This window comes from Quercus robur, chromosome 2 (genome assembly GCF_932294415.1).
Source record: "Quercus robur chromosome 2, dhQueRobu3.1, whole genome shotgun sequence".
NCBI classification, from domain to species: domain Eukaryota; kingdom Viridiplantae; phylum Streptophyta; class Magnoliopsida; order Fagales; family Fagaceae; genus Quercus; species Quercus robur.
In genome coordinates, this window is record NC_065535.1 from 23739640 (window position 1) to 23763488 (window position 23849).

General features: G+C 33.3%; 1 protein-coding gene across 8 annotated transcripts; it reads right to left on the reverse strand.

Annotated features, from left to right (window-relative positions):
• Positions 1-281: 281 nt before the first annotated feature.
• On the reverse strand, positions 282-13251 carry LOC126712971 (peptidyl-prolyl cis-trans isomerase CYP95). Of its 8 annotated transcripts, none has more exons than XM_050412533.1 (15): positions 13102-13235; positions 11771-11858; positions 11437-11561; positions 11224-11278; positions 10830-10918; positions 10496-10520; positions 9156-9194; positions 7733-7850; positions 4035-4162; positions 3240-3603; positions 2633-2745; positions 2226-2433; positions 1360-2136; positions 1184-1255; positions 282-799 (listed from the first exon to the last, which is right to left on the reverse strand). In XM_050412533.1, the coding sequence occupies exons 3-15, from the start codon at positions 11521-11523 to the stop codon at positions 502-504; spliced, it is 2373 nt and encodes a 790-aa protein (XP_050268490.1). In that variant the 5' UTR covers positions 11524-11561; positions 11771-11858; positions 13102-13235; the 3' UTR covers positions 282-501. The 8 variants fall into 8 exon arrangements, with proteins under 8 accessions (XP_050268490.1, XP_050268493.1, XP_050268492.1 ...); XM_050412536.1 differs by having other exon boundaries at positions 11437-11564; XM_050412535.1 differs by lacking the exon at positions 11771-11858 and having other exon boundaries at positions 13102-13251.
• Between the last annotated feature and the right edge of the window lie 10598 nt (positions 13252-23849).

Here is a 23849-nt window from a genome sequence, read left to right on the forward strand (position 1 = left end):
CGCTTTCTCACTTTCTCAATATGAGTTCTTCTAGAAGTACAACCTTTGTGCCACCAATTTTGTCGCGTCCCAGATTATAAGTGAGCATCCGATATCTATCACTTTTATATAAACCTACCAGGTTCACAGTTAGCCACATTAAAGTTGTAACATAAACTGTGGCGCAAATTTTGTCCACACATTCTCTCTCTCAACATAGCATATCTCACTTGGCATTAAACAACATTTGATAACCTATGCTGTGACTGAAATAGCACAATATTTAAAGAGAAAACCCAAAATGATCCAGCAAATATAATATTCTTAATTCAACAAACATCCTCGACACATGTCGGCTCAAATGATAACATTCTAAATGAGCATTAAAGCTAAATATTTAACTAGCAGCTAAAATATCTGACAACATTGAAAATCCGAAGTTAAAGTTCCATCATAAAAATGCAAGCCTCCAGTCTATGAAAAATAACATTAGCTCCTTGAGAACCACCACTGCTATGCTTTTCACCGTTGGCCAGAATCAGGAGAACCATCTCCATAAGAGACCAGGCCCTTCTTCCCATCCGGGCTTCCAGATGATGACTTTGACCTGTCTTTGCTTGCCCGCCCAGGAGATTGGGAGTCCAAGGATGACCTTGATTCTGATGGGCTCCTGCTCCTAGAAGGTGATCGCCTCCTCTCAGCCCGTGGAGAGGCACGAGATCTATATGGCTCAACTGGTGAACGGCTGCGGCTGTAACGCCGACTTCGGTAGGGTGGACTCCGTGATGCAGACCGGGTCCTACTTCTTCTGCTTCTGTATCTGCAAACAAGTCATGTAGAAGCCTACCGTAAGAGAACATTAATACCAAGAAAAGCCTGGAAGTGTGTGACCAACGGTTAAACATGGGAAATGAGAATGCGATACATCTAAAGAAAAAGGGAAACTCAGCAGGCTTTACACTTTTTGGCAGTATTTTTTCAACCACCTAAAGGTGTCTAATCAAATAAATTAAAAAAAAAAAAAAAAAAAAAAAAAAAAAAAAAAAAAAAAATCTAAAAATCAACAGTCCTACCCTTACACCCACCCCCCCCCCCCCCCCCCCCAAAAAACAAAAACAAAAGGAAAAAAAAAGGCAATCAGGTCTTGTAAATAAAAAGTAACAGTTGAAACAAAACTGGCGACCACAAATGTGAGACCACAGACCTTGGAGGAGTTCTTCCTCTTGGTGGTGGGCTTCGAAAACGCCTAGGGGAATACCTTCTGTAACTTGAAAATCTAGGAAAGCAGGCATGAACAATCAGTCATTGGCATTCAAGTCTGACAAACATTACATAATTACATTTTGAAGGTCAAAGCATTCACAACTAGTTGCTACTTACCTCTCACGATCACCTCTACCACCATAACGATAAGATCTCACAGGAGAAGCAGAGGGGGTTCTGTATCGTCGTGCATAAGAGTAACGATCACTAAAACCACGCCCCCTTCTGACGCGCTTGGGTGATCCATCTTGGGAAACACTTCTCCTTCTGATGCGCTTGGGTGATCCATCTGGGGAAACACTTCTTGATAAACTCCTTCCTCGGTCAGGAGGTGACCTAGCTCTACGTGCGAGGCTAGGGCTCCTAGAATAACTGCGACGATTGTTTCTGCTTGGAGCCCTCATTGGACTTCGGCTAATTCTCCTAGAAGGGGCCCTACCTGAGCTTCTGCTTGTACTTCTTGGAGATCTGACTGGGCTTCCACTTATGCTTCTTCTAGAAACTCTTACAGGGCTTCTAGTAATTGATTTTCGTGATGAGGTTCTTGGTGGGCTCCTACTTGGGCTCCTTCCTGCCAGTGACCTTACAGGGCTTCCACTAACACTTCTTCGAGACCGGGGCCCCACTGGGCTCCTAATGATACTTCTCCCCTTCCAGCTCCTTGCAGGACTTTGGCCGACACTTCTCACTGGGCTCAGACTGCTGTCACTTCTAACAGGACTTCTAGCAGGACTCCTGCTGATACTCCTCCCAGGAGCAGGTGGGGGGCTTCTACTACGACTCAGGCTTCTGCTCAGCCTCCGTTTTGGACTAACACTTGGACTCTTGCTCAGACTCCTGGGACTAATGCTCATACTCTTACTCATGGTCCTCTTAGGACTTATGCTTCGGCTCCTGCTCATCAACTTTTAATAAAATACCAGATCTTGAACAATCGATAAGCAAAAATAATAACTGAGGTGTGACAAGAATGGAGAGTAGACCTAGATTTGCCAGGGTGATCATCTACTACGTCAGGTTGTCTATCTTCGCTTCTGTCAGATTTAGCGTCTTGTTCGATGCCATTGCTTTTCTTCTCTCCATTCTCCTTGGGGGATTTTCCCTCTTCCTTTTCAAGCAAGATGGCTTCATCCCTCTTTTTGCGACGACTGGGAGCAACTTCTTTCGTGGCCAAGGGAAGCTGTTCTGGAGCTGCATAATATTAAAACAAAGCAGCAACACAAAACATGAATCACAAGGTGATAAAATGATTCACTACTTCAAATTAGAGAAATACAGTTGTGTATCATTTTGAAATAAAACCAAGTATAATACAGCTAATACTATAGGGAGGGAATTTTCCTCAAGAATATTAAACAAAAAATAATAGCACAATGAAGTTAAATCTAACCAGTATTCTGAGAACGGTCTTTCCGCTTCTGATCTTTTCCAGGAACATCCAGGTCATCACTATCAGAGCCACTTTCACTTTCACTTTCAGTATCCGTAGAACCATCTGACGCTCTACAGAACAGAAAGGCAGAATTTAGCAGTGTCAATCGGAAGATGTTATACACAAACATGAAACACAATTCTTAGGTTTCACATACGGCAACCACAAACTTCTATCTTACACATTCCCAGCTCCAAAATGCATCTCAATCATCCATGCCCCACATAAATAATAACCAAGTGATTTCTTATCATTACAATATGCATATACGTTAAGCAGAAGACAACAGGAATATTATTTCACATTCTTTAATTCAAGCTCCCCTCTCTTCCCCCCACCCCCCAAGCCCTTTTTTTTTGAGGTGTTTGTGTGGGTACCATTTGAGTTAAGAGTGAGAAAATCTAAGATATTATTATACTATTAGCAAACTACACACACGCAAAATAATGATGAGAAGAAATGGACATGTTACAACTGGATTAAACCATGACAAACAATACACATTATTTTCCCAATAAGTCACAATTCACAGGTATTTAAAGTTAACAGATTTCATGCACACAACCTTTTTGATCTGCGCTTGGATCTTTTATCACGCCTCTTTCGCCTTTTGTCACGTCGTTTATCCCTTCTTTTTCCCCGTCTGTATTTGTCTCTTTTAGAAGATCTCTTTCTCTTCTTACGCCTTTCATCACTTGAATAACTAGTGTCAGATAATGAGGACGAATCCAAGTCTGAATCACTATCAGATTCAGATGTTTCCAAATCAGTATCTGAGGAACTCTCAGATTCAGATGAATAGTATCTTCTTCTCCTTTTCCTTCTATCTCTAGATGATTTCTTGTGTTTTCCCTTCCGCCGTGCTTCATGATTATTTGCATCCAAAGATGTGTCCTTCACAATTTTCAATTTATATGCTTTTTTCTTGTCTGCACAAAGAATAACCAAAAGGCTATCATTCACAGAAAGAGAATTTCTCACAAAACTAGGAGCTGATAAGTACAGAAAATAAAATATGTATGCCTACAGCACTGAAAAATTAAATGCCATCCATTATAAAAACTTTAAATAATAATACCCTCTCTGTTCAAAATTGAGAGTCCCCTCTTTCTTTTTTGGGATACCCCGAAATGTGGCCCTCTTGATTAGTCAAATATAAAAAACTTTTTAAGTTTCTAAAGTAACCCCTTTGGAGAGAAAATTTGAAATTTATTAGATTTTGAGGATAATCTTGACCATTATCACCTTTACCAAGGAAGAGTTGAATTCTCCCAATGGGACTCTCAACTTGTAACAGAAGAAGTATTTCGTTTAACAGTTTGTAAATAAAACTAGGATATTGTAGCTCCATGATTCTTACTGTCATTAAGTTCTCCACAATTGATGATTTTAACTGTCACTGTTGGACTCCCATCTTCATCACCCACGTTTTCAATTTTTGTGAGTAATTCATGTCCATGAACAAGCTTCCCAAAGACAACGTGCTTCCTGTCAATATAAGAATAGGCTGCTGAACATACCAAAGAGTGTACACACAAGAAATAACTTAAAGAAGTATCATGAATTTTAAATTTTAACACAGGTCGCCGTTCGGTTCAGCTTATGTTCATCCTAAAAGAGAATGTACAGCTTTCAAAGCTTCATTTTTTTTCTATAGGTATAGTTGCACTTTTGCCTAACTTATATTTTGATGTAAGGCATATATAGGAGTCTATTTTCATCATTTGTTAATTATTAATATTTTCATATAATTTTCGTATTTTTCGGATTTGGGAATTTATTTCCATGATTTCAGGTGTTTTCAAAACTCTCCTAGTCAAATTAAAGTCTTATTATGGTGCTATATCAATTGGAACAATATCAATTAGAATCTGTTCAACAATATTTTTACTTGAAAAATAAATTTTATTGAACCTTTACATAGGCTTGCAATCCGTATAACAAAAATAACAATTCATCTTCAATAAAATTTGGGGTTTTTTTTATTTATGGTAGACTCCAAAGTTTTTCCTTATGGATTCAAGAAGCTCTATATGGATTCTGTTTGTTTCCCTGTAAAATGAAAGCATTTTACATTTGAAAACATGTTCAGTCAAAACATTTTCAGGTGTTTGGTGTGACAATTTTTCACACACAAACCACCAAAACTGGTGCCTCCCAGACACCAGACCGGAAGCCCATCCACGAGATGGGGGGGAGCCAGTTTTTTGTAAAATGTTTTACCAAGTTTTTTTGATAGAACGTTTTACAAAATTTTAGGAATGAATTTATGGTCAATGGCAAACATTTTCAGGTTTGACCAATTTTTACAATGAATCAAACACAATAAAATGCTAAAAACGTTTTTAGGAAAATATTTTACAACAAAACAAACAGAGCATAGTCCTTTCATGCTTTCTGTTTCAAAACTCATTAGCATCGTGAAAATGGCAAAAAAGGCAACAACAAATGTAACCACCCTATTGACGATGATCATGGGGGTTCAAGGCCTCAGGACAGTGATTCAAATTCATGGTGAGGGAATGGAAATGACTTATGGACTCCATGAGATTCACAACATGCTCATTGATCTTGAAGATAGTAATGATATTTACGTCAAAGATTACACTCATCGTTGACTTGTCAATTGACAGGTTTTAATTTTAATGATATTCCACTGGCATATCATACAAAGAAGAGTTCATAGATTGGATCTTAAGATCAGATCTTGAAAATTATTTTGCTTAAGCAAATATCCAAGAAGATTTCAAGGTGCAGCTTGTATTGAGCGATGCAGCAAATTGGTGGAATGATATAGAGAAATTCCAAATGCAAAGGGGAAGCCTATAATTTCTTCACGGCCAAGAATGAAAAAATGATGGAAAATTTTTTCTTTCCTAGTGATTTTGAAGAATATTGTTTCATATGGATCTAAATTGTAAAAGATTAAATTCATATAGTATGGATAATAATTTTGTCTTCCAAGTATCAAGTGAAGCTAGGTTTAGAGTTCAGTAACTTCAAAAAAAAAAATTTGAAGAAAATATCAAAGATGTTTTTTTATAGGTAAAAATTATCAAAGATGTTGACCCCACAAATTAAGATTGAAGACGAAGATAAGTAAAAGGTGGTCCACAGATTCTGCATTGTTACAACACAAACAACAACGATTTGCCAAAGGGCGACCACGAAGCATAAGATTATCCAAAGTTAGAATCTAACCATGGGCTGCAGTCCACATAAAAAAAACCACCCTTTTAGGAACCTTAACTTTCCAAATTCCTTTCCAAGGGAAGGTGGAAGGATCTGCATTTCGAATCTTATGATAAAAGGACTGAGTATCGAACTTCCCACTGCCATTAAGGTCCCAACAAAGTCTGTCACAACCTCCACTCCTAGGAATACGGGTTTGGATGAAATGAAGAAAGGAGTAGGAATCCGCCAACTCCCAATCATTGAATTCCCTTTGAAATCTTAAACTCCACACTCTGTCATTATCACCCACTGAAGGGCTTAACACCTCAAAGATACAAGCCTCCTTATTAGCTGAACACAAAAATAACTGAGGATAAAAAATTTTGAGAGGAACATCCCCAGTCCACTTATCATGCCAAAACAGAATACGAGCACCATCCCCCACCACGAAAGAGAAATGCTTTGCGAAAGTTTCCCATCCTTCGCTAATGCTCCGCCATAACCCACAACCACGAGCCCTACTACAAGCTCTAGTGCACCAACTCCCCCATTCTTTGTAGATGTATATGCTTCGGTTGTTTGGGATCGAATGGGTCATGCCAAGTTTAGTTGTGGGCTTAGTATTTTGCTGGTATCATTGACTTGGGAAGCATAGCTCTGATATTTGGGATTTGGTTCCAAGTTGTTTAATGTGGACTATTTGGGCTGAATGGAATCGGCGGCCTTTTGGGGATGAGGAGAAAACTGTGGTTCAGTTATTAGAGTATTGCCAACGGACACTCTTTGATTGGTCTAGATGTTGGGGTTATTCGGATTGTTCTACCCTTTTGGATTTTCTTTCATCTATTAGAATAGATTAGGGGCTGCTCCTGTTTTTTTTGTTCTTTTTTCCTTTGTTCACTACCATGAACCCTTTGTGTTTTTCTTGCTACTCTTTTATTAATAATATTCTCTTCTTACTTATCAAAAAAAAAAAAAAAAGATTGAAGACGAAGATAATTTTTTGCAAGAAGTTGCAAAGGCTGAACAATATATATATATATATATATGGTGTTGATTGAGGAGAATGGGAAAAAAATCATGATACAAAGATTATTAGAAATTTTGTGGAAGGTTTAAATAAAGTTATTTATGAGTTTTGAGCCAATAACCCTCAAATCTCAAGATCTTATTGAGAATATATCAATGTCCATTGATTTTCTGGGGTTAGTAGATTTTAATTGCCTTCAATACTTTGTAGAAGAGATTTTATTGCAAATCAATTGAAGAGTGAAAAGAAGAAATTTTGGGTTATACAAATTGTGGAAAAAAATTTCGAACAGGTTTTATAGATGGTCAAACATGCTTCTTTCAATTTTTAGCAGAAAATTTCAATTTTTGGATGAGAACTCAAAGTCAAGTTTCATTCAAGTAGAAGGTTCTAATGTAGGACAACATATATTTGAGGATTTTCCTAGTCAAATTAAAGTCCTATAATGGTACCATATCAATTAGAATCTATTTAGGAATATTTTACTTGAAAGAAAAGTTTCTTTGAGCCTTTTAATAGCGTTGCAATCTGTAGAACGAAAATAACAATTTATTTTAGATAAAATAGAGGTTTTCTTTATTTTAAGCAGATTCCAAAGTTCTTCCTTTTGGATTCAAAGAGAAATTATGGATTTAAGAATTTACGTTTAGCTTAAACATGATCTAGGCCTTTCACACTTTACATTCTGAATCACATTTTAAGCAAAATAAACCAATAAAAATATGCTATACTGAACGGACACTAGCACCATTAAAATCATCTGTCTAACAATAAAGCAGATTAGACATCCCTGTCACCATTTAAAAATTTTAAATTTAAATTAAAAAAAAAAAAAAAAAAAAGACAAGACAAACCTGTCAAGATGATGATCGGCCTTGAAGGTGACAATGAAATGAGAACCTAAAGTATCTCGATCAGCAATTGCCATTGATAAGAGACCAGGTCCATCATGCTTGAGGCTGGGTGACTCATCTGAAAAAACGACTAGCAATTATTACACAGCACAATTGCAAGACCAAGAAACATTACAGCTTGCATAATCAATCTATTGAAGACAAAGAACCAACATATATAATGCATCAAAATTCTTTATTAATCTGCACATATCAAAATAGATACATGCAGAACTAATAAGTGCCTTTTTCAAATAAAAGATATATTGAAACAAAAACATACTGCATCACATATTAACTACATAACCAATTCCCGGCATTGAACAAGATAGAGAACTTACAATGACCTGAAAAGAAAGAAAAAAATTATGAAAAACATGGAGTTGCATTGATTGAATTCCAATTCTCACTCATTATTCCTTTTTTTTTTCTTTTGGTTTTTGGCAATCTTTTTTTATATAAATACAAAAATCCATTACATCTTTCAGAAATTAAAAACATGTTAAAGCTATATTTCTTTACAGGTAAGTTACAATTCAATGGGCCCTTAACCCTCAAGCTCCCCGAAGATGTGTCATTTGAGTTATTGGTAATGCTAAAGGTAGAAAACAAACAAACAAAATATTTTGTAGTGGAGACTGAAACAAACTGACAACTAATACTGCTAAAAGCTTTTTAAATAAATAAAATTTACAATTACTGTTCTAATACAAAACTAAACTTCTCACACCCAATAAGCAGGAAAATTAATACAATAAAAAATAACATAAAAAAGGCACTCATGCATATTGCAAGCCTATGAGTTAATATACTGACATCCAAACGAGGCAAATAAAACACCTTGCCATGGAGCTAGACAACCAAGCATTTTACACCCTTATCCCATAGAGATTGTCCACCTTCCATTGTAGTATTCCCATAATGTCTGTCAATTTATGAAAAAATGATGTATGGATAAGAACTCCTAAATCTCTTGCAATCATGTTTTAAAGACTTTAGGAACTATTGTCTATGTTTAAACGCTAAACTGGATGGGTAGCAATGGAAAAATCAAACCTGAACAGTAAGTGTTAAAGTGTTCCTATCATCTCCACAAAATATTGACTTTTTAAAAAGTAAACATGGCACTTGATTTATGTGTTGACACTCACAGTAAAGGACCACCTAACTGAAAATTATATTTGTAAACATGTAACAGGTTCAGCTATCCAATTTTTGAATGGCAAATATGATTCCTACTTCAGATCAATATAAATAGCTTGATAACATATTGAAAAATCTTTCTTCATTGTCCTTTCAGAGTTACCACTTCTCAAAAACCCAATCCATAATTTTGTACTCAAAAGAGGTTTGAGATAGAAAGAGATAGGTATAGCACTCTAACCTGGAAACTCTTCCCCGTATATGCTTTCTCCACCGGTACCTATGAAAGGAGAATTAAGTTTCAAAGTCCAGAAAAGAAAAAGGTTCCATCCTTATATTGTCAATTTTTTTTGGACAAAGATTAAAATCATACCCAAAATATTGCATTTCTTGGGTTACTTAACAGATCAACCAAGAATAAGGACCTTGAAAACACAAACTTTGGCCACTTCCAGGGAAATAAAGATAAAAGATTATTGAACAGTAAGTAGAACTCACAATGAGGCACAGCCTTTTAAGTTCCAATCTTGTCTGGATCTATTTTTTTTATTTTAGAGAAGGGGAGGGGGGGGGGGGGGGGTTAAGAGAAATTTTGCAACTTCAGGAAACTGTAATCTTCTTCTGTTCTTCCCCACTTTTGGAAAGGCCAGATTCAACCATACATCAATTGATGTCAAATTCCCACCAAACCAACTTGTTGCCAAACCAAAAAAATAAATGTATGACAAGAGAGGAATTAACTAATTAACATGTGGCTGATGATAGCCTGACATCTTGTATCCCAACTCCCTCCCCCTCCCAAGTCCAACATCTTCATACCAGTAACAGAGAGTCATCTTTGACCCTTTAGCTTCAAATAGGACTATTCCCAACAATAGGAAACCAAAAATGCAACCAGCAATACTATTAGTTCAAACTAGTGTGTGTTTGGCTAGGCTTATATCTTGGAGAGCTTATTTGCTTAAATATGAGTTAGAAAATGGCTTTGAGACGTTTGGAACAGAAAATTTTTTAGCTTTTTGAAAAAGCTGTACCTAAAACAGGTGAATTCAAAAAATGTTGTACTTTGAAAAAGTATAACGTGTTACCAAACCGGCACTAGCTTGCTTTAAGCAAATAAGCCAACTAATATGCTTCAAGTCATTTTCTAGTTTCTACCTTACCTTTAAGCAAATAAGCTACCAAAACATAAGGCAACAACACACACAGCAAAGAAAATGCGAAGAAGGCCATTAGAAAGGATGCATTGACAATGTAAAGACAACACAACCAAAACATGGTCTGCATTCATTGCCCTATATATGCACCATGTCAGGCAAGTTTAGTTCAATAATACAGCTCTTTCGAATTCATTCCTTAATGAAAAGTCACCATCCTTGGACAGAAACCCTCACAGATGAGTTTTCCTGACTAGGGAAGACACCCCCTTCTTCCCCCCCCCCCAAAAAAACAAAAAAAAAATTCTAAAAACAGGTGATAAACAATTTACTCAATGGGAACAAATGTTACCAAAGAATTGCAACCTCAAAACATTTTGTGGGATGAGACATGAAAGGAAATAGCTTTAGAAGTGATACATACCATCTCGCTTAACAAAATCACCACCCTGCAAAATAAACACAAGCTATTAATCCACTATTAAGCTTAAAGAAGTGTACAATTTTTGGTTGGACATGGTGAAGCTTAGTAAAATTTTGAGGATGGACAACTTAGTAAGTACAACCTTAAAACTATATCACAAGAAAAGCAGGCGTGACCATCAGCCCTGTATCCTACAGCATAAACAAGGGTAACTGACTAAAAGACACACTTCTAAGTCATGTTCAACCAGAATCTTAGCACAGAAGCGAAATCAAAATTAAGCTATAGAAGAAATTGCCAAAATGTCAATTAGAACAAAAAAAAAAATACATACCTGTGCGAAGGAACCTCTGATGATGCGATGGAAAAAGGATCCTTTGTAGTGCAGTGGTCTTCCAGTTTTAGGACCAATCCCCTTTTCTCCTGAAAATTGAAGGAAAGATTAAGAATGATTTAAAGAAATAAGAAAACTACCTCACTGATATATACTGAACTTCCTGACATGCAGTGCAAAAGATAGAAAGGGCAATATCATAAGCAAACATGAAGGCTACATATTAATGTATGTTTGGATAATTTTCATAATAAGGAGAAATAATAAGACCAAACGCATGGTAAAAAATTATGATGCTACATTAACAAAATATAGGTCAACAATAAGACAAGGTACCCATGAGAAGATTTACTAAGTAAAGAAATTTTATAACTGAACGAGAATGTAATATCACCTGTACAAAGCGCACGGAAATTTTCTGCAATCTTAGGAGCAACATCTGGGAAAAGCTGTAGAACCAAAGATGACCAACAAATAAATTATTTTTTCTTCCATTAGGGAAGGGGGCAAGTCACACTAGAAAAGCAACAAAAGTAAACAACAAATTTGGCACTATTTATTACATATGCAACAGACACGCAGTTTACAGATTCAAAAATAACAATACCTCAAAAACCAATCTTTCAGCAGGATCTCCATCAATGGACACATCCATAAAAACCAATGGGTTTTTCTTCTTTGCCATCTTCTTCATTTTTCAGTATTAAAACTCAAGCCAGCACAACCATTAATCTGCTGGTGTGATTACAAGTCAGTCAACAACTACTACCAAACCATAATAGCAGATAGGGTTAAAAAAATCACCATTATGATAATCACCACTCAAACAATCAACTAATGAGACCAAAATTTGACAAAATAAGTTCTCAAAGCCACATAGATTCACAAGTATGATATAACATGCAGTACTGTATACTTATAAGAAAAATAACATGCAGTACCTGTATGCACATACATGTCATCTCTAAGGATATGTCACAGATACGTTCCAAAATATGGGACCAAGAGCACTTACAGGAAACACTCCCACTGTGTCAGAAATAAACACTCCCACTGTGTCAGGGATAATCTACAAGACCATAATAACATTTACAAGTTGTTCCTATGTTGAAACTAAATTATTTATCAAAACACTTTGTGTATACAACAACCAGGCCTTAGTCCCAAATTTTTTCAACGTTGGCTATGTGTATGACCTCAGTGATAATATTTTGTTTTAACACTAGAGAAACATTGGAAGTAAAGGTGAATATGACCCTATTAGAAACTACCGTGAAAAAGAATTCAATCTAGAGAACAGAGTCGCACTAACGGTACTGCTGCACCCACATTCACCCAATTTACTAAATTTTAAACCAATCCCTTTTATAGAATAACCACACATTCACATGATATGGTAAAAAACATGTACAATGGGAAGGAAAACAAAAATGAAAACCTAGTTAATATACTAATGAAAAACACAATTTTGATAAATGCTGGTTTCAAACAAGCACTGAATATACAATTCTCAAATACTACTCACTGTTTTATCAAATAAAGCACATTTGATCTTCTCGAAACAAATTCTAATTCTAATTTAAATCCTTTCTATATTCTCTAATTTTTCCTATTTATTTGTTAATAACTATTAAATATGTGTCATCTATAAATATCCTTTGATAAAATTTTCCGGGCATCAAGCAGGTTGGCAACTGATATAAAAAAACCCAATACCCACAAGCAAAAACCAAACAAATTAACAACAAAATCATACATAGAAGGCTAATATTCCGAGAAAGATAAAATATTTTATAAAAAATTAAACTACTCCGTGCATAGATCCACACCTACACTTTACAACTAAACCCTAGAAATTAATTAACAAACTTTTACAGTGAAAACACAGTAAAATCAAAGCGATTTGAAATAAAAATTTCACAATCGCGGTTAATGAAGATGCAAACCTTAAACCCTAGCTGAAATTTCACAAACCCTTGAATAAACGCATAAAATAGCATTGCAGATAGATGATAATTATAGCATCGAAACCGAACTGAAATTACAATTGCTTAAAATGGCTTAGTGATTCGAATATGTATCATATTTATGCACACAAATTCAATATAAAAATTCATTTCTAAAAATTAAAAATTAAAAATATAATAAATAAATAAATAAATAAATAAAAGGCAAAGGGTTTTGGAAAAGATTAAGGTATTGGAGGATCAAAGGCATAAGCAAAAGAAATTGCGGGGAAGAGAAAAGTAGAGAGAAACCCTAGAGAGAGCACCTGAGAGACGCAGAACCACAGAAACGTGACGACGAGATTGGAGAGAGAGAGACAGAGCTGTATTGCTAACTTGCTGATTAGAGCTGAAACCTAAACTTTATATATATGAGGAGCGTACTGCTTCTACAGGACCCTCCTGAAGTTACTGGACTGTCCCTCGTTTTTTTTTTTTTTAATAGAAAATTTAACCTTTTATGTCATCACTATTCTGCTATTATAACGTGGCAGAATGGAAGCAATGTAAAAAAATAATGAATTTACACGAAAGTGACCGGTTTTTTATCAAATTAGTATTATGCCTCTGCTATGTATGGTCTAATAAAAAGATTATATATAAATTTTAAAATATAAATTTTTTATAATATAATCAAATCTAATAACAAATACAAATAGTAAAAATATTTTTTTAAATTAAGTTACATGGAAAATGTACATTATGTAAGTTTTTTTAAAAAAAATAAAAAGATATTATGAAATATTTTTAAAAATTATAGCAAGTTTTAAATTTCAAAAAGCTCTTAGTAGTAAAATTGTAATTTAATTATATATATATATGTGTGTGTACCACTTAAAAATCTTTTCATTATACTTGTTAACATGTAGTGCCTGTTTGGCATGATTAATTTTGACCACTTATTTTACTATTCAGCTTTTTTTTGCTACTATTTATAAGAGCAACCACATCAATCCATGTATTTTACACATCCATTTTTATACTAAAAACCTACTTTTTTTATTTTACACATCCACTTTTATAAAACACCCACATCAGTTCATCTATTTTATCACCCCTTTATTTAAATAATCAATTTTTTCAACTTTTTTATTATTTCCTCAACCGATCACATTATTATACGCGCATTCTCATTTTATTATACAGCTCTCTTTCTTTTCTGATAAAGCTCTCTCTTTCTCTCTCTGGGAACCCATTTTCGGTTCTCATTTTTTCTTTTCTGATGAAGCTCTCTCTCTCTCTCTGGGAGAACCGAAACCCATTTTTGGTTCTCATTTTTTCTGATGAAGCTCTCTCTCTCTCTCTCTGATACAGCTCTCTACACCCATAACCCATCTCTTACCCAAATCTGAATCAACTCTCCCTCTCGATCTATACCGATCAACAGCTCCGTTCCACAGCTCCCGATCTCCCTAGCTCCGATCCACAGCTCCGATCAAGCAAGCACCGATCTCCCTATCTCTGATCCACAAGCATCGATCAGTTATTGTATCTTCCTAGCTCCGATCAGGCAAGACCCATACCCACGAGCTCCGATCGTTCCAGTCAAGTGTATCTCTGTGTTTTTTTTTTTTTTTTTTTTTTTTTTTTTTTTTTTTTTTTCACTTTTGAGCAAGTGTATCTCTATGTTGATTTGTTTGTGGATGTGTTTGGGTTAATTTTCAGTTGATTTTGGGTTTTCTGTTGATTTTGGATTAATTTTCAGTTGAGTTTGGTTAATACTCTGTGTTAGATTTCGGTGTTTGGTGGTGGCGCTGGGTTTGGTGGTTGGGTGGTTATTCTGGCGCGCTAGATTGTTGTAATGGTTGGGGAAGAGAAGTCGTTTGACAGAGGAGAGAAAATAATGTTAAAAAATTGTTTACACGGTGAACAGTAACCGTGTATATACGCACGGTTACTGTTCATTTTGCAAGACGTCGTGTATATATAGACATTTTTACATGAATTGATGTGGAAGAATTTTGGGGTAAAATGTGTAAATTGGAGCCCTTTTTGTATTTTAGATGAGTATCCACAAGCTGGTGTGGATGCTCTAAGTCTCACTTACTTTTTGGTACTATTCTTTTTTTTTTTTTTTTTTGTAGAAAAAGACGATTCATTAACAACTAAAAAGAAACAACAAGGTCATTGCAGATCCTATTAAAGAATCTGCCTTTACAATCCTCATTCAAAACACACCTAATATCCTCAGGAGGACTATCAAAACTAACAAAGCTTAAGACCTGCACAGTCCCTAATCTAGCTAACATGTCTGCACAGCAATTAGCCTGTCGGCAGTAGTGCTCAACTTGAACTTGTTGGAATAGCCCCATCAGTTGTCTGCAGTCATCCAAGATCGGAGAAATTATGTTATTCTCATAGCTTGAGTTCTAAAAAATATCAACAATTGCTTTGGCATCAAGCTCAACAATGATAGAAGGTATATTGAGATTATAGCATAAAGAAAGACCATCTCTAAGGCCCTATAGTTCTGTCATGATTTGGTACTATTTATAGGTCCCACTGTACTATTTTAGCTAACTTTTACCTTTTTCTATAGTATTTTCAGCAAAAATTTTTCAGTTTCAGCAAAATAAACAGATCCCAAATAAACCCGTATAGTAGTAGAAGTGCTAATCATATTTTCTTGTATATATGACCAAAAACAAATTCCATAAATTACAAAAATGTAAGTATTTAGACTACAATGTAAATATTTACTTATAAATTACTAGTCATAACGATTTTAATGTTGCCATAAGTGAGGAAATAATCTGCATAATTAATTAAGAACACCAAATCAAAAAATAATATCAATAATCAAGATAAATTGCATTATCTAAAATTAAAAAAAAAAATCATATAATTTAAGCAATAATTGAACTCTGTTAATAGAAAAATAGATACTCATAAAAAAAAAAAAAAATGAAGATAGTTCTTCTCACATAAATCTCCTAATTTCATATGGTAGATGAGTTCCATCCCAAATAGATTCAATGATAAAATTTTTACTGAGATAAAAATTCTATAAATTATATAGTATCTAAACCTTCTAGGGCACCACAATCAAAATAATTTCAAAAAGAGATAAATAAAAACGCATAAAGAGAAACAAAAATTGTATTGCAATGTAAATGTAAAAGTTTACATATAAATTACCTGTCTAGCCCTTTTGATATTGCCATAAGTGAGGAAATAATCTGCACAATTAATTAAGAACACCAAATCAAAAAATACATCAATAATTGAGATATTTTGCATTATGTAAAATATTTTAAAAAATCATAGAATTTAAGTAATAATTGAACTACGTTAATTAAAAAATAATAATTAAAAAGAAGAAGAAGAAGAAGAAGAAGAAGAAGATAGCTATTCTCACCAAAAAAAAAAAAGCCAAATCCTTCATTCTGAAGTTCTTCACATAATTTTAGTTTTTTATTGATTGATTTTAGCATTCTTAAATAGTAGAGTAGAGTAGACTTAGGGAGTTTTAGTTCAACTCAATTTCTCATGGAATCAAACTTAATTTGTGGAGGTGTGGAAAATAATCATGTTAACTCCATCATATATCACATTTTTTTTTTTTGTTTACGTGTAGTAATTTGGTTTTTTTATTGATTGATTTTAGCATTCTTAAATAGTTTTAATTCGACTCAATACCTCTTGAATTCAAACTTAATATGTGGAGGTGTGAAAAATAATCACGTTGTTTTTTTTTTTTTTAATCCAAAAAAATTGTAGCTAATAGGTGTTGTAATATAATTTAAATGAAAAAAAAAAAAAAAGATTAGATGAAGAAGAAGATTTTGGATTGTCATCAAATTAAGGAGAAATAGATGAAAAAAGAATTTGGATTGTAATTAAATTAAGATTTTTAGCAACTTAGAAATTATAGGAGAAGAAGATAAGAAAAATAAATTATATTTATTTTTTTATTGATTGATTTTAGCATTCTTAAATAGTTTTATATCAACTCAATTTCTCTTGGATCCAAACTTAATTTGTGGAGGTGTGAAAAATAATCACCTTAACTCAATCATATATTACATTGCTTTTTTCTTTTTCTTTTTTTAATCTAGAAGAAGATAAGAAAAAACAATCTTTTTTTTTTTTAAGTCTATAAATATTGCTACAATTTAAGATGTATTAGACCTCTTTAATTGCAAGTTGAAACCTTATACACTATTTTTTTGGGAAACAAACATCTCAAAACCCAATCCATAGATGCAAGTGTTTGGATTACACTATGTTGCAACCTTAGACAAAAAGTCTAAAGTTAATCTAATTTTATTTCAATTCAAATGCATATTAATATTTGTAATTCACGGAGACATATTAAACACTGCAAATGTAATTCAATTGTAATCAAATTAAAATTTGTATCACGTGAAGCAACTTTATCTCCAATGTATTTAATTATATCTTTCCCAATTCTAAAATCTCTCACAACTCCACATTAAAAAAAGAAGAAGTAAAAATTACATGAATTATAAAAGAAGTAGTTGATATAAAAACACAATTGCTATTTTATCAACAACAAAAAAAAGTTGATAAGAATGAAATTTAAGATATATTTTATCAACTTAGAAATTATAGGAGAAGAAAAATTATATATATTTTTAAAATCTAAAAATCTAAAAAATTTCTGCAATATGGTAAAGCCACTTGGTGCAACCACGGTGTCTAAGCTCAACTGCTACTTTATAAAATAAAAAAAATGTTGATAAAAACGAAATTTAAGATATATTTTATCAACTTATAATTTATAAGAGAAGAAAAATTATATATATTTTTAAAATCTAAAAAATTTATGCAATATGGTGAAGCCACTTAGCGCAACTACGATGTCTAAGCCCAACTTTTATTATATAGTATATGATAGTATATGATTTGGTCAAGGGTGGTGCCAAATGACTACTATGTCCCTTGATGACTTTTTTCCTCTTTAAGGGTTTTTTTTTTTTTTTTTTCTAATAAATAGAGAAGTTTTCTATCCAAAACATTTTCAGTTGTTATTAGTACTAATCTGAACTTACCACTGAAATTACTTTTTTACCCACCAGTAACAACTTGGCACATATTGATGGTAAGATACTTTACCAGTTGGACTAACTAAAAATCACATTTTGATTCATTTCTTTTTCAATGAGAGTAATATATTTTCTGTTTTTGGTATTGTTATACGAAGTTGAAACTCTACTTCAATGTAAATGGTATATTGCTTGTTTGGTATTTTTATATGAAGTAGAGTTTCAACTATAGTGCTTTAAATGCAAATTAAATATCCTAATTCTTGTGTGTAGGGAAACAAACTCTATGGTAAGCAAGTTTTGGTAAGAACAACATGAAGAAAGAATGAAAAATTCACAATATGAGATGGGAAAAGCAATGTGATCCAAAGTGAAAATAAGACATGAAATTTTACAGCTTACAACTTTCAATCTAGAAATATTGGCTAAACTAAGGAAGAGACTAATCATTGAATCCAATTCTCTTTGCTATTGAGTCTACAAAGAAAAATAAATCCCTAAATGCACTTTTATGGAGGTCAAAGTGGGACATAATGTCTAATATGCCTAGAAAAGCATCATAGGAGCATAATGTGTCCTTAAAAGAAGGAACAAGATGGAGAATTGGAAATGGAAAATCTGTGAACATTTACGATGATAAGTGATGTAAAGCATGATGAGATTTCCACATAGAAATGGTAACATGACCGAGTATTCACATTAGCACTAGTGAATAGTGACATGGTCAATTATTCCACATGTGGAAATTACTTGTATTTTCTTTTAAACATATGGATAATTGTTTTAGACATGAGATTAATTAGTTTAAATATGTAGTTAATTGTTGTAGCAATTTGTGCTAGCTATAGTTTATTTTGGAATTGTGCTAGTTTGTTAGATGGGGATGATGCCAATATTAGGTCACCATAATAAAATCCTTAGTGTATAAAGATTCAAGTGTGATCATGACATTGTCTAAGAATTTTACTCAACAATCATCTTAGGATCATATTTTTATCTATCATTCTACTCACCACTATCTCTCAACTCAATTTTCTCCCTTTTTCTTTAAAATCTCAAATCTTTGTTTTGCATCATTTTGGTATGAGACACTATGCATTGATCAAGCTTTCATGAGTGTTTCAATTTACTAGAGAACCTTCAAATTTAGCCAGCCTTTGAAACTCTATGGTTTATGTTACTTTTGGTTAAGTACATTAGAACCCTCTTTGAGAAATTCAATTCAAGTTTTAATATTGGCCGCGCACATCAACAAGCTTTTTTATTTCATATATTCTTGGAAATTTTGACTCAGTTGATGCATATTTGACTTGTCTTCACCTCAACTTTGATCATTCTTGAAATTATTTCTCAAGGATTTAAGCACTACTTGTCAATTATCATGGCCCAATGAGTAAGAGTTCGATGAAATAGAGTATGAAGGAATGGAGTAAATCTTGAAAAATAATAAGATTTTACTCCTTAAGTTAAACAAAATGATAATCAATTTCATGAAAATGAGATGGAGCAATGGAAAATTCAAATTGTTGCATTGACCGAAATGGCGCAATGCTTGCATCCTCAAAGTATAAAGAAAGATGAATTCAATGATGTTTAGAACTTTGACAATCCTTTTGGATTTTCTAAAAGGGAAAGACCTATTGAGGGGTACGAGGACAAGTAGTAGAGTATCATCAAGGTTGAACTTATAGAAGTTCAAAGAAATCTCAACCTTAATAACTTCATTGATTTGTTGCACAATATTTAAAGGGTAAAGGGTGTTCAACTGATATGAAGTTTATGAGGAAAGAACTGTGAAATTATTGTATATTTGACTTAAGGGAAGGGCTTTCACATAGTTGGAGCAATTGCAAATGAATCAACAAATAATGGGCAAAAACAAGATTAAAGATTGGTGCAATATGAAGAAGAAGCTCAATGAGCAATTTCTTCCCTTCAATTACATGCAAACCTTTTACAAGAATCTACACAACCTTAAATAGGTTGGTAGTGTGGAGGTGTATATTGATTCGTTTTATCAACTTATAATAAGAATTTATTTGAATGAAAATGAGGAGTATATAGTAACAAGGTATCTTAGTAGATTAAATCCATCCATTTAAAATATCCTTCGGTTGCATTCCTTTTGGATGGTTTTCGAGGCTTATAATCTAGCCCTTTTAGTGGAGAAGTAACAAATTTTAATCGTTTCAAGGCATGGACACCATTTTCAAGACTTATACTTTACTAGTTGGACTAACTAAAACTCACATTTTGATTCATTTTTATTTCAAATGTAAGTAGTATATTGTCTGTTTGGTATTGTTATATGAAGTTGAAACTCTACTTTAATGTAGATGGTATATTGCCCGTTTGGTATTTTTATATGAAGTAGAGTTTCAAATGTAGCGCTTTAGTTGTAAATTAAACATCTCAATTCTTGTGTGTAGGGAAGCAAACTCTATGGTAAGCAAGTTTTTGTGAGAACAACATGAAGAAAGAAGGGAAAATTCACTATATGAGATGGGAAAAGTAGTGTGATCCAAAGTGAAAATAAGACATGAAATTTCACAACTTGCAATTTTCAATCTAGAAATATTGGCTAAGCTAAGGAAGAGACTAATCATTGAATCCAATTCTCTTTGCTATTGAGTCTACAAAGAAAAATATTTTCATAAATGTACTTCTATGGAGGTCACAGTTGGACATAATGCCTAATATGCCTCAAAAAGCATCATAGGGACATAATGTGTCCTTAAAAGAATGAACAAGATTGAGAATTGGAAATGGAAAATATGTGAACATTTATGGTGATAAGTGATGTAGAGCATGATGAGATGGTCAAGTATTCCACATAGAAATGGTAACATGACCGAGTATTCCACATTAGTACTAGTGAGTAATGACATGGTCAAGTATTCCACATGTGGGAATTACTTCTTGTATTTTCTTTTAAACATATGAATAATTGTTTTAGACATGTGATTAATAATTTTAAATATGTAGTTAATTGTTGTAACAATTTGTGACAGCTATAGTTTATTTGGAATTGTACTAGTTTGTTAGATGGGGATGATGCCAATATAAGGTCACCATAATAAAATCCTTAGTGTATAAAGATCTAAGGGTGATCATGCCATTGTCTAAGAATTTTACTCAATAATCATCCGGATCATATATTTATCTATCACTCCACTCACCACTATCTCTTAACTCAATTTTCTCCCTTCTTCTTTGAAGTCTCAAATCTTTGTTTTGCATTATTTTGGTATCAGAGACTATGAATTGATCAAGCTTTCATGAGTGTTTCAATCTATTGGAGAACCTTTGAATTCAACAAGATTTTGAAAACTCTATGATTTATGTTGTTTTTGGTTAAGGACATTAGAATCCTCTTTGAGAAATTCAATTCTAGTTTTGATATTGGCCGAGCACAATAACAAGCTTTTTTTATTTCATATAATCTTGAAGATTTTGACTTGGTTGATGCATATTTAACTTGTCTTCACCTCAACTTTGATCATTCTTGAAATTATTCCTCAAGGATTTAAGCACAACTTGTCAATTATCATGACACAACGAGTAAGAGCTCGATGAAATAGAGGATAAAGGAATGGAGTGAATCTCAAAAAAGGATAAGATTTTACTCCTCGCATGAAACAAAATGATAATCAATCTCAAGAAAATGAGAAGGAGCAATAGAAAATACAAATTGTTGCATGACCAAAATGGTGCAATGCTTGCTTCCTCAAAGTGTAAGGAGTGATGAACTCGATGATGCTTAGAACTCTAAGAATCCTTTTGGATTTTCTAAAAGGGAAAGTCCTATTGAGAGGTAAGAGGACAAGTGGTAGAGAACATCAAGATTGAAATTCTAGAAGTTCAAAGAAATCTCAACCTCAATAACTTCATTGATTTGTCACACAAGATTTAAAGGGTGTTCAACTAATACGAAGAGAGAAATGTGAAATTATTGTTGATTTGACTTAAGGGAAGGGCTCCTACATAGTCAGAGTAATTGCAAATGAATCAACAAATAATGGGCAAGAGCAAGATGAAAGTTTGGTGCAATATGAAGAAGAAGCTCAATGAGCAATTTCTTCCTTTCAATTACATGCAAATCTTTTACAAGAATCTACACAACCTTAAATAGGTTGGTAGTGTGGAGGTGTATATCGATTCATTTTAAAAACTTATAATAAGAGTTCTTTGAATGAAAATGAAGAGTATATGGTAACAAGGTATCTTAGTGGATCAAATCCATCCATTTAAGATATCCTTGGGTTGCATTCCTTTTGGATGTTTTTCAAGGCTTATAATCTAGCCCTTTTAGTGGCGAAGCAACAAATTTGAATTGTTTCAAGGCATGGACACCATTTTCAACACTACTCCAAGATTGTTATTCTTTAAATGATGTGAAAGTTGATGACCTTGATGAGAAACAAGCAAAACCTTATAAATTTTGTGTGCTTCATCCAACCAGCCTAATTCAAACTATGTACATGTCAGAAAATAGTCCCAAGGGGGAGGAGTTAAGTATTGTAAGTGTAGTGAACATGGTCACTGATCTTAAAATTGTAGAAAGACAAAGGAAAATTGTAATAAAACCCTATTATTAGAAGAGAGATGAGATGGTAAAGGAAATTGGGCCCCTTATTTATGATCAGCCCCTAAGTGAAGAAATCAGACGATATTTTGAAACTAAAGATGGCTTATGACTTACAACTTCATGGATTCCAAAATCAAGCCAAACATATGGAAGCTGGAAACTTTTATGAGAAACGTAAATTTTTGAAATAAATTGCACACCATATTCACTCTACTTTTGAAAGGACTCAGGTTAGTTGTATTTATTTCAATAAATTTATTTTCCAGCAAATATAAAGGTATTATCCCTCTCTTGTAATTGTGAATCAATACGCTAAATATGCATAGGACGAGATATATATATACATACTTGAAAATGAAATTATCAATGTCCCTCAAAGTACCAAAAGCGAGATGCTATTTGGTGCATATTATCATTTAAAAATGGGATTCTGTCAAAATTGACATGAAACTTCACTAAATCATTGCAAGATTTTCACAATATAAATGTAGTAGAAAATCATGCAAATTAGAAAAGCTAGAGTAGAGGCCACATCGTATTTTCAAAATAAATTTTAAAAAGCCTAAAATTCTTTTCTAAAAATTAATTCCCAACACCTAAGTTATCTCATTGAATAAATCACAATAATAAGTCAAAATAAGGTACCATTATAAAATGATCACGGCGTGCCTAACAACTTCTTCATGTATAATCAAACTTCTAGACTCATGTCTTTTACTTGGAGATATGATTTTTATTTTAACCTTAGCTTAGATTAGGAACCCTAGACTTCCTTTTAATCTAGGTTTGGAAATATATCAAATAAACATAAGTGCCTAATCATAGATTTACCTAACTAGAGCTATTTGTGCAAATAAATACCCGGGAAAGGGATAGAAAACAAATAACAAAGACACACATGTCTCTAAGATCTCATGAAAAAGTCAAAGTGGGGTTGAGGCTGATATTACCTAAATACAAAAAAGAAAAAAAAAAAAGAAATTGCAAATTTCACGTGTAAAATTCATCTATTTTTGTAATTTTGAAAATCCTATGTAGGAAACATACCTTGTGTCACGAACATTAATGAGAAAAAAATGGATGAAATTTGCTCATTGCGAAAGAAATCTCAATGCCTTTCACCAGTATTTGTACGCTATCACTAGAACTACTTCGATTGAAGAGTTTTCTTAAATTTTACTTTTTTTTTTTAAATAACATTTTTTTATTGCTTTTCTTAGGGGTTTTATATGTTTTAATGTTTTCTTTAACAATAGAGTCTGGTGGGTCACGATTGCGTAACAAAAATTACCTTTTTCTTTCAAGTAACAAAAATTAACCTCATGCGAGTAAAGTGATACATTCTAAATTATGGGTGGGCAAAATGCAACTGAATCAAACCACAAGTGGGTAGAATATAATTACTCTTAAGCATTAT